This window comes from Danio rerio, chromosome 20, assembly GCF_052040795.2.
Source record: "Danio rerio strain M-AB ecotype USA chromosome 20, GRCz13ab, whole genome shotgun sequence".
NCBI classification, from domain to species: Eukaryota; Metazoa; Chordata; class Actinopteri; order Cypriniformes; family Danionidae; genus Danio; species Danio rerio.
In genome coordinates this window covers 47262755-47274897 of record NC_141040.1, presented here as the reverse complement: position 1 = coordinate 47274897, position 12143 = coordinate 47262755, and the positions used below count along the sequence as shown (strand labels likewise).

The window sequence follows — 12143 nt, the reverse complement described above, 5'->3', positions numbered from 1 at the left end:
ATCTTAAATACTAATAATTAAAAATGTATAATATAAAGTTAATATACATTTGATCCCCCTTAAACGGTTTATACTTTTGTGAATGCAGTTCTAGAGCACTGATAGACATTAAACACAAGTATTCAAGACGTTTGTTGTTCAATAGGTGTTATATCTGCATGTAGCCAAACAAAAAGAAATATTAGACACATCATTTGTAGAGTTTGACCAACAATAACCTCTAAAAGAGTCACTTAATATCCCTCAAAACACTGAAAACATACATTTTATTAATAAATTAGATGAAATTTAAATACACACTTTCTAGATGTGCTTTACAAACATATTTTTTCATTTGTTAAAAAATGTAAACTAGGCATGTTTAAATCTGTGAAATGAAGAAGTTTGTCATAATTCACACTTTTTAATCATTATAAGCATTATTGTATTTGTGGACTGTTGTGGTTCCACACAACCCATTTGTGTTGAGACAACATGAAGGAATTAAGTTAACTTACTAGTTTTTACACGTTTAAGTGGATTGAATGTGAAACAATTAGGTTAAAAAAATCTAGTTTCAGCTCATTTAACTTTTTTTGAGTGTGTGGTTTTGGGTTCGGTGTCTGTTCAAATAACTGTTTTAATTGTAATAATAAATTGAGTTAATGTAATAATAATTGAGTTAATGTAAGCTGACTTTGCTTTGGTCAACAGTAGACATGTTGGTAACAATTACTGCACTGTAAAAAAAAATGTTTTACATTACTAGCCACTGACTATTTTCACTAGCCAGAATTGTGTTGTTGGGAAAATATCTTTCATATGCATAAATTTGACTTGTGGCATGCTAAAATGACTAGATTTTGAATTATATCCACATGCCTCCTCATTTATTTAAATTTGTTGTTGTTGTTGTTGTTGTTGTGTATGACCTTGCTCAATGTGCATGAGCAAATGGGTTGTGGTTTTTAAGTGTTGCATTGCAAGGACTCAACATTAAGGATTTGCCACATATTTTTCAAATCAAATTATTTGTTTGCTACAAATTTTAACTAATTAAAAACAAGCACAATATAGCTGTATACATGCTCTTTTTATTTAACAAAACCTTTCTTTAAAACAAAAGACATTTTAAAAAGAATAATGGTCATGTATCTAAAAGTACGAACAGTCAGTCCAGGCTAAAGGTCCCAGATCACCAGTTAACTATACATAAATGGGAAGTTAATCTCCTATGTAAGCAATGTTATTTTAAAGGATGATAATTAAACCATAAATAAAAAAATCAACAACTAAGCAATAGAAAGCAGGTGAAAGCATAACATGTGTGATAATGAAAGGATGATCACGTGCACAGTTACCTTTTGGCTCATTAATAATCTGTTCAAAGAATGGCCAAAGCTAATTTGGCACCCGCTGCTGCTACAAAAAGTCTGGAGCTCTTGAAAGCCGCAGGACTGAGTGCATCACTTTTTGTCCAGTCTACAGCACAAGTTGCGTTTGCAGGCAGTGTTGCTTCACGCAAGGAAACGGGAGCATGCAAGATTTATACCAATAGCCCTCGTCAGTGAGTAAAGAAAGTCTGCGTCTCACCGTGATCATCCTCTCAGTTGTTATTCACCTGTTGTCAGTCGTCCTGCTTCTCCATTAACTACAAATTTAAAATTATTTGCAACCAGCCAAAGTGGCTAGTGGGAGCGACTTTTTAACCCACCACAGCTGAAATCCACCCACATTTGGCAGGTTGACGAGTGTTAATGTCAAGCCTCGGGTATCATGCAATTCCTCTGTTGTCCCAACACAAATCAATTAGGTTAACCTAATTGTTTTAACAAATTTAAGTTGATTGAACATAATATAATTAAGCTACCCCCCCCCCCCAAAAAAATCCCAAGAATTATGTTGATTCAGCTCATTATAAATAAGTAGTTTAAACAAGCAGCAAAACAATTTAGTGAGTGTATTAACCTCATTCTTATAATGAATTATAACTCTGTTTATAAATATTTATAATCATTCTAAAAATGTATCAATAAAACACAACAAACATTATGACTGTATTATAATAACATTATAATGTACATTACTGTATTATAATGACCGTTATAGCTACATAATAATTATTATTATAAAAGTGAATTAATGCTTATTATTTAAAGCCACTGATGATGCATGAATAAAGGTTAGTAGTGCTATTCTGACCCACAAAAAAACATTTACTGTATAAGTTATATGGCTCTCATTAACAACATGAAACCATTAATTTATTTGACAAAAACTACAGCATAACAGCACTTTAGCATTGCAGACGGCGTCTTTATATATAAAATCACTCCAGACTAATTAATACATAAAAATCAGTGTATAACGTGGCATAAACATGTATATGGAAAAATGTAATCCATCACTAATAAGTAATAATAAAACTATTATAAATGTAGTCATTACTGTATATACAGTATACACTGTAAATAAATACCTGTATATCATCAGTTGTCCATATTTTGTGATTCTTGTTTTTATTTTCCCCATTTCTTTCTGCTTTCGAATTGCATTTTGGGGTTTTGATTTGTCTTCCAACTACTTTTAACCTTTGAAAAGTTTGAAAAAGTGACTTTTATTGACATTTGTAATAGTGTAAAGTCATACATTGTCTGGTTTGCTGTAATAAACTGCCAGTATATTTTCTGTTATTTTATAGTTATTTCTTTCTATATTATTTCTTATACAGTAAATTATTTCAAACGACTATAATTTTAATCAAAGTCCCTTTGTTAAACTGCAGTTAAATTTTCAACATCAAAAGTCAATAGAGCAGCGATCAAGCTCCCATAATGCAGTTCACAACTGTAAATAAATGTAAAACACTTGTGAACAGAATACAGAAACTGTTCATTAACATATTTTTTTAGTGTAGGATTTTTGTGTCTTTACATTTGCAGAATTGCTATGATTGATTATAAATAATAATAAACAGATTTATAATCCATTATAAGCATGAGCTTTATAGAAAGTGTTTCCGACATGTTCTGTTAACTCTGCAAAATACTATAATTACATACGTGTTCACAAAATAAAAACTAAGCTAACCAAACAAACCCATTTATGCAACAAAATATAAGTAAAATGAATTTAAATTAGTATTGATAAAATGCATAATATAATAACCTTGATCTGGTGGTCCTATATCAGATCTTAAAGTTGAAAATGGGCAGCACTGTGGTTAGCAATGTTGCCTCACAGCAAGAAGGTGCTGCTTTAAATCCCCGGCATTTTAAGTTATAAAGTGCAATTATAGAAAAACTACAGTGATATTCACAAATGGATGTACTATGAACATTATATACAGCTTGTATTCACTATGAACAGAGATTTACAATGGATAAATAAATGTACAGGTTCCTATTATAACCGTTACAAATGTATATGTACAGTGGGTATATATGTACAACTCAAGATGAATTAGTGCAGCGTAGTGCGATGAATGTGTGCAATTTTTAAATGTGCAAATGTTAAATAGTGCAGTGATTATGGGGAGTATAAGTTATGAGGAGAGTGTGGGGGTGTATGAGGGGGCAAAAGAGTCAGTGCGGGGCAGAGTTCAAAAGGGAGACAGTTCTGGGGGAAAAGCTGTTCCTCAGTCTGCTGGTTTTTGTCCGGGGGAACCTAAAGCGGCTGCCGGTGAGCAGGGTGAAAGTAGTCCTTAAGAATACTGGGTGCTCGACGCAGACAGTGTTTCTTCTGGATGTCCTCAATGACTGGAAGTTGGGTCCCTTTGATGGGCTGGGCAGTTTTCACCACCCGCAACAGAGCAGCTTCTATACCAGACTGAGACACAGTTGGTCAGGATGCTCTCTATTGTACAGCTATAGGAGTTCACCAAGACGGCTGATGACAGCTGGTTCTTCTTAAGTTGCACTGGTGAGCCTTCTTGACCGGGCTGGAGGTGTTGGTGGTCCAGGACAGGCTCTTTGATATGTGATTCTACAGGAACTTGACGGATAAGACAGGCTTAACGACCATCCCATTGATGTGAATGAGGTCGTGTGATCCTGTTTGTGCCTTCCTGAAGTCCACAATAGGTCTTGGGGGTGTTAAGGAGCAACCAAGTAGCCATTTGCTGTATCTCCTCTCCGTAGGCAGTCTCATGTGAGAGAATATGGGTGTTTCCCAGTACTGGGTTACGGCTGGAAGGGCATCCGCTGCGTAAAACATATGCTGGAATAGTTGATGGTTCATTCCGCAGTGGTGACCCCTGATAAATAAGGGACTAAACTGAAGGAAAATGAATGAAGTGATTGAAAACTCACAGCCGCTCAGATTCATAGCCGGATAACAGAAGAGGAAGGCCAAACACTTATCTGCTGACAACAAACCTCATTGGGGCCAGACAGAAAAAACAGCTTTTAGAGGAAGTTAGGAAGCTGAACAGTCTCCACAAAATAAAGGAAGCACAACTGTCTTCAACGCTAATAATAATAATAATAATAATAATAATAATAATAATTGGAAATCTTTTGTGGGGACCAGATCAGCATATTAAAGTGATATCTGAATGATCATGTGACACTGCGTTCTTCATCCAGTTGAGTGCTTTTTTTTGAGGAAATAAATCTTTTTGTTCTTTTAATTTACTGTACTGCCCTCTTTAATTGCACTAAAGGCATATTGTTTTACACGCTTTCAGGTTTTTGTTGTGGTAGTGTAGGAATGTTTTGTTCTTTTCTGGATTGTTTCATATAAAAGCACTGCAATCTGTGTAGTTCTGTGTAAGTTATCTGATATCTGTGTGAGGAACAGACTGACATTTAACCCTCAAACTGTACTTATTTCCTGTTTACTAATTCTGATATAGACCCCAACAACTTATAAGAGTAAAAATATACCCATACAAATTCAATTTTTGTTGTTTACAAAAACAAATACATTAATGGTGTGTTTTTTGTGAGGTATTAAGTGATTTTTGCCTACTTTACCACAAAAATCCTTAATCTACATCTACACTACTCTTAGAGAACGTCACAATTAGGTGTAGAATTTGGTGGGTGATGAACCTTAAAGGATTACGAATGATAATGTTTTGTCCAGCAGAGGGCCACATATAGCCATTTGTTTTGTCTGGATGTGGCCGACAGCTCCTATCAAGACGTTTTGTGATACATTTTGTGAATTTATGTATATATAAACATTAGAAAAAACATTTAAATAAAATATTGTATCTAAAGTTATGTGTTAACATTAGTTAATACAATAATAACGAATTGCTTTTTAATTTTCATTAACTAATGTTCACAACAATGAACACTGTACTATCTTGTTCATAAAAGTATAACCTTATCGTGTGGTATAGACAGACGGACAGACACACGGATGAATCATGCATTTAGCCTACTGAAAGCAAACCAAAAACATGTCTGCCAGTTAAACCATGCTAATGATAAATGGATCATTTTTACACTAATCACAGTTTAACCATGGTGTTTGTAGTGAAACTATACACTTTATTAGGTACACCCTACTATTACCGGGTTGGAGGTCCTTTGGCCTTCAGAACTGCCTTAATCCTTCATGGCATAGATTCAACAAGGTACTGGAAATATTCCTCAGAGATTTTGCTCCATATTGACATGATAGCATAACACAGTTGCTGCAGATTTGTCGGCTGCACAGCTATGATGTGAATCTCCTATTCCACCACATCATTACACCACACAAGGTGCTCTATTAAATTGAGTTCTGGTGAATTTGGAGGCCATTTGAGTACAGTGAACTCATTGTCATGTTCAAGAAACCAGTCTGAGATGATTCACGCTTTATGACATGGTGCGCTATCCTGCTGAAAGTAGCCCTCACAAGTGTACACTGTGGTCATAAAGGGATAGACATGGTCAGCAGCAATAAGTGTGCATATGTGTGCATACCTCAGTTGTAACGAGTGGTTATGAGTAACTGTTGCCTTTCTATCAGCTTGAACCAGTCTGGCCATTCTCCACTGGCATCAACAACAAGGCATTTGTGCACAAAGAACTGCCGCTCACTGAATATTTTCTATTTTTCAGACCATTCTCTGTAAACCCTAGAGATGGTTGTGTGTAAAAATCCCAGTAAATCAGCGGTTTCTGAAATACTCAGTCCAGCCAATCTGGCACAAACAACCATGCCACATTCAAAGTCCCTTAAATCATCTTTCTTTCCCATTCTGATGTGCGGTTCGAACTGCAGTGGATCATCTTAATCATGTCTACATGCCTAAATGCATTGAGTTGCTGCCATGTGATTGGCTGATTAGAAATTAGCATTAACAAACAGTTGGACAGGTGTACTTAATAAAGTGGCCGGTGAATGTATATGAAAATGCAGTAAAAACAAATTACAATTCATGAGGGTTAATTTTCGTGAGGGTAAAATATATTTTGAGACAGAGTAAAAACTGATGCAACCAGTCATATATTTCTGTTATACTAAAAAGATAACTAGAGAAAAACACTTCCAGCATAAAGAGAGCCATAAAGATTTATAATGAGGAAATAATGACAGAATGTTAATTTCTTATTGATCAAGAGGTCGTATAATTCTCCTGTAGAGGGCGCTACATACAAATTTGTCGTTTTATCTGTATTTAAATCAAATGTATAAGTCTACTGGTTATGTGATGTGTACTTGTAATATTAATAGTAATATCAATGACAACAGCAATGATACAGAACAATTACTGGCATTTTATTGTTTTAATTACAAGAGAGGGATGAAAATATCAATTGGAATCATGCTGCCAGTAAAGGCTTTTATAATGTATATATATTATATATAAACATGTATATTTTACAGTATATATTCACTGTGAATCTACATAATCTTTCGTAAAGCATTTTAAGTAGCATATAAAACTCATTTTCTATTGCAATACATTTTCTGTTCTTGTCTCCAGCCTGCTGTTCGTGTGAGTCTCGAATTTCTCTGTTTGTTCGATTGGCCTTTATTCACAGACAATGAAGGAACGGCGCATTACACCAGGTTTAGTATTTTGCATGCACATTTCATGACGCCCACATACCTGCCAAACACAAGAACAGTGACATAAAAGCCAGATTTTTAGTGGCGCAGGCTCTCACGCAGGGCTCGGGAGGGCTGACTTTGAGATCAGGAATCGTCCCATTGGTGATTGATGCTTTATTCTGCAATCACACATAGAAAAGTGAGGTAAATGTGTAGTAAAAGAAGCAGTACATTTAAAAGTGGTGTGACGCTTACAAATGAATCCACGACTATGACTGTCTGGTTGATTTTCTTGAGTGTTTGTTGGTATTCACTGATAGAGCTGTCATTCCAAGCCATCGTGTTCATCATATATAGCCAGGTTCTGAGAATGTGTAAAATAAAAGCAACATTAACATTAAGGCAAATATTAAGAACTAAATGCCTTGAATTAATAGTTTACCTAAAAATGAAAATCACTCAGCCTTGGTGTGCAGTGTCGGGGAAAGTTACTTTAGAAAGTACTGCATAACAATATTGAGTTACTTTCCTAAAAAAATTAACTAGTTGCGTTATGGTTAGTAATGCGTTACATTACTTTTGAGTTATTTTTGCATTACTTTTATACCCTGGATGAGGCTTGATCTCTTTCAGAACTTTTTCATTTTTTTTTTTAAATAAATGAGCTCTGCAATTAACAGCACACTGTATAACCTACATCTACATATACCTTTGTTCACCTCTGATGAAAATCGTCTTTGGGAGCTGTTTGGACAGAACTGTTAGTAGGTATAGTGTGTCCACAGTCTTATTGGGGTGATATAAAGACATTAATTCTCTTAATTTAAATTTCCTTGGCGTTAAAAAAAGCATCCAAATCTGTCCCATTTTGAGGTCCACCACAACGTGACGTTGGAGTGTGGATTTCCCCGCCCACCGAATTGATTGACAGCCGCGTATTAACATGTCTCCGTAGTAATGAGTATAATAGAGCAGCGATATTGTGTGTGACTCATCGAAAGGCTTGAATTAACTCCACAACAAATACATTAAATAATCATTGGGAAAGTTCTTACTGTTGTATTTCTCACAAACGTTATTATGTGTGATCTGCTTACTTCATGCCTGTCACTGTGCTGTTTAGCCGAGATGGAGATTGACTCTGACATGCACATGGGAATGGTGGGCGGGGAGAACTAGCATTAAAGGCACAGGCAACAAAAACAGCTGCATTGTGTTTAGAGCAGAAAATCGAACTTAGAAACGTAATACTATTTTGTAACTCACGTTACTTGTAATGCATTACACCCTACACTGTTGGTGTGTGACTTTGTTCTGTCAGACTAACACTGACAGAGTAGCTTTAAATTTGACCTTGGATCTTCCATATTGAATAATGCTGTTGGAAAATAGCAATTTTTTAAGCTTTCAAAAGCGAATAAATCCATTATAAAATGAGTAAATGCCACCAGGGGCTTGACATGTATTATTAAGCGGAATTATGTGTTTTTGTAACAAAAACAAACTCAAACTCAAAACATTAGTTATGTCACATAAATATCACATACTGAAAAATGAATAAAATTTCTTATTAGAAATGTCAAGAAATAAAAAAAAAAAATGAAAATGCTAATTAAAAAGTTTTGATGGAAACAGATTTACAGACAAAATTACAGCTTGCACATCAAATAAGTCATGTGGTTTTGTTTTAACAGATCATGTGATCAAAAAAGTGGGAGGTGGGATGCATTAATGGACAAACCAGCCACATGAGGTGGCACCATATTGTAAAACATCTGAAATGTTTTTTTTTTCTTTTTTGTCATTGACAGTAGCACTGTCTTGATCCTCTGCACTTTAAAAGAGCATCTCACGCCTCCAGAAGGATCTGTGTATATTTTCGTCATTGTATTTTATTCTAGAAATTTTTGATTTTCGTTCTAAGTTCCAAAATGGTGAAAGACAATCAAAATTAAAAAATGATTTGATTTTCATTTTTTATTTTGAATAACAAAAAATAAAGGGCGGTGCAATGGCACAGTGGGTGGTGATGTTGCCTCTAAGCAAGAAGGTCGCTGGTTCAAGCCTTGGCTGGGTCAGTTGGCGTTTCTTTGTGGAGTTTGTATGTTCTCTTCATGTTGGCGTGGGTTTCCTCCGGGTGCTTCAGTTTCCCCCACAAGTCCAAAGAAATGTGGTATATGTGAATTGGGTAGGCAAAATTTTCCGTAGAGTATGTGGGTGTAAAGGGAAGTGCATGGGTGTTTCCCAGTGATTGCTTGCAGCTAGAAGGGCATCCGCTTTATAAAACATATGCTGGATAAGTTGGCGGTTCATTCCACTGTGGCAACCCCAGATTGCCAGAGCGCGGTTCGGTTGGGCTTTGGGTGCGGTACGCTTATAATCTGATTGCAAAGCGTGCCTGAGCGTGAAACTGTAGACCCGACTGTTTCATATGGATGTATTAACCATTCTTATTTTTGAAGTGGTGGAGCTGTTCAGCAAAAGATTTGACTGCATGTCACTGCATATCAAACGACCTAAAATAATACAAAATAGCTGAGCGAGAGCGCTTCTCTTCCTAACTGAACAGTCGCATCATCGATGACAAGCATGCTTGGGCTCAGAAGGTAAAAATAAAGTGTGAGTGCAGACCGAGGCGAGTAAGGAAAATCACACCTGGGCACAGTTAAAGGCAACCATGCCTAGTGTCAGTACACCCTAAGTGTACGATGTGTTGTCATCCCTCAATTCAGAGATCAGTGATTTGAGTAGTTAATTTGAAAAAAAAGTAAAATTGTTTTGTTTTTTTGTTACAAAAACACAATGATACATTTGATAAGTCATGTGTTGACCACCTGTCGGCATATGGGTTTGGTTAATGGCAGATTTTTGCACTTTTGGAAGCTTAAAAAAAACTCTACACTGCCCAACACCATTATACAACATGAAGGAACCGGGATAACCTTTAAATCAACTCCGACTGTGGTTATCTGACTGAAGAAAGTTCTATACACAGAGGATGGCTTGAAGATGATTACATTATGGGGTAATTAAAATTTTTGGATGAACTTTTCATTTATGAGAATAGTTAAGTATAAATATAAGGAATGATAAATTCGATTACCCTGTATCTCCTGCTCCCATTTCAGACACTAAAGATGAGAAATGAGGTAAGCTCGCACAACCGCTCAGATTCATAGCTGGATAGTAGAAGAGGAAAGCCAAACACATCTCATCTGATGTCGACAGACCTCCCTGCGGCAGAAAGAGAACCTTTTAAACATTCATCAAACAACACAACCATACAGAAAACTATCCACTTCATTAAACACATAGACATCACCTACAGTACATGCTATAAAGCTGCAGGTTAATGATGTGTGTATGTAATAACTTATATTTGACTGTAATTTAATAATGTGCAACTTACATACATTTAAAAAAGATATACCTCTAGAGAGTAAGTTGTTAGATTTTGGCTGTGTAGTTCCAGATACAGTAATGGCAGACAATAAATACCTGATGCGTGCCCTAATGGCTGCCACTAAAAAAACAATCTCATGCAAATGGCTACAGCGAGAGCGTCCAACCTTAAATAATTGGATAGATGTAACTATTGTGATCTATACAATGGAAAAATCACTTCTGTAAACTTATGAAGGATATATTCCTGGGAAAATGGAGGAAATAGGTTGAATATATTTCAGTTATAAGACCTTATTTTGTTGCTATAAACAAATAGAATATGCTCAACAGATAGATACAGTATGTGCTTATGTATGTATAGATATATGGTTTTTATATATATATATATATATATATATATATATATATATATATATATATGAAGATATGAAGAGTTCAGATGCAAAAACCTCTAAATGCCATCTGAAATTTTCCTCTCCTGTGTGTACGTTCAGTAATATCACTTTTAATAAGAGAATACGTCCTTTTCCTGGTCTTTAAAGTGAAATATCTCAACATAAACAAAGTAGGTTCAGAAAATTTGTTATTTTTTATGGAAATTTTAGACAGCACTTAGAGGTTTTTGCATCTTAACTCTTCAAAGCGCTATACAAATAAACTTGAATTAAAGACTATCACATTTTCTATTTAATGATGACTTTAAAGTGCAAGCTCAAACAGAAATAAATATTCTGTGCTTATTTACTCCGGTGTTTTTGATTTTGCTATAGATATCAATGGCTACTTTTTTCTAGTATATCTTGAAAGAAATTTATACAATTTTGGAGCCACCTGAGTGCGAGTATATGATGAGGTAATTTTTATTTCTGGGTGAGCTAACCTTTTAACAGTTAAATGAATCATTAGTACCTGTTTTATTGGATAGTCAACAGAAAAACTTCAGCAAAAAATGTAATTACTTTAAAAAAATACTTTAAAGAAAAATAAAACTACATTAAAGAAACTACAGTAGTTGATGTTGAAGAAAACAGACAATATGTGTAAATGTACAAACCTGTGTGAGTGTGTTGCGATTTTCAGTATTGTAAGTGCACTCCACCAGCAGTTTGTCACCCTGAAACACCAATTTCAATTACTTTATTTAATTTACTGGGATTATTTTACAGTAAATGGTAATTATGCATCCATTAAAAGTTTGTTTATAAAAATGTAAGTTTTTCTAATGTTTCTTATGCCTACGATGGCTGCATTTATGTAATTAAAGATACAATAATAACAGTAATATTGCGAAACACTGTTTTACTTTAAAATAACCTTTTTCTGTGGGAATATATTACTAAATGTCTTCTTTAATCAGTGTTCAATGTCATGTACACTGTCACTTCCCATCCAACCTGATAGAGCTTAAGAGGTACTGCAAAGAGGAATGGGCAAAAATTCCCAAAGACTGGTGTGCCAAGCTTGTGGCATCATATTCAGAAAGACTTGAGGATGTAATTGCTGCCAAAGTTGCATCATTAAAGTATTAAGCAAAGGCGGTGAATAATTAAAAACGTGATTTTTCAGGTTTTTTATTTGTCAAAAAATTGCAACAATTTCAAAAAATCATTTTCCACATTGTCATTATGAGGTATGAACGGGCTCATTATGGGCTACGAATGCAATGTGTGTGTAATATTTTCAGGATTCTTTGATGAAAAAATGTTAAAAACAGTAGCATTTAGCATTAAAATAGCATTACATACTGTTACATTATTATGTTT

At 34.9% G+C, this 12143-nt stretch overlaps 2 protein-coding genes and 1 long non-coding RNA gene across 8 annotated transcripts in view; all 3 read right to left on the bottom strand.

Annotated features, from left to right (window-relative positions):
* LOC147839443 (uncharacterized) overlaps positions 1 to 12143 on the bottom strand; it is an 837962-nt gene that overhangs the window by 116924 nt on the left and 708895 nt on the right. The window lies entirely within an intron of this gene.
* Positions 1 to 12143, bottom strand: part of efr3bb (EFR3 homolog Bb (S. cerevisiae)) — a 1037141-nt gene that overhangs the window by 829808 nt on the left and 195190 nt on the right. The gene's annotated exons all lie outside the window — the stretch shown is intronic.
* Positions 1 to 12143, bottom strand: part of moxd1l (monooxygenase, DBH-like 1, like) — a 33085-nt gene that overhangs the window by 1068 nt on the left and 19874 nt on the right. For 2 of the 6 annotated variants that reach the window (XM_087296826.1, XM_087296823.1), the window contains 5 exons: positions 11435 to 11494; positions 10079 to 10209; positions 7231 to 7339; positions 7034 to 7154; positions 6693 to 6953 (listed from right to left, as the gene is read on the bottom strand). In XM_087296826.1, the coding sequence (XP_087152952.1) occupies positions 6868 to 6953; positions 7034 to 7154; positions 7231 to 7339; positions 10079 to 10209; positions 11435 to 11494 (507 nt within the window). In that variant the 3' untranslated portion in view covers positions 6693 to 6867. 6 annotated transcript variants of the gene reach the window in all.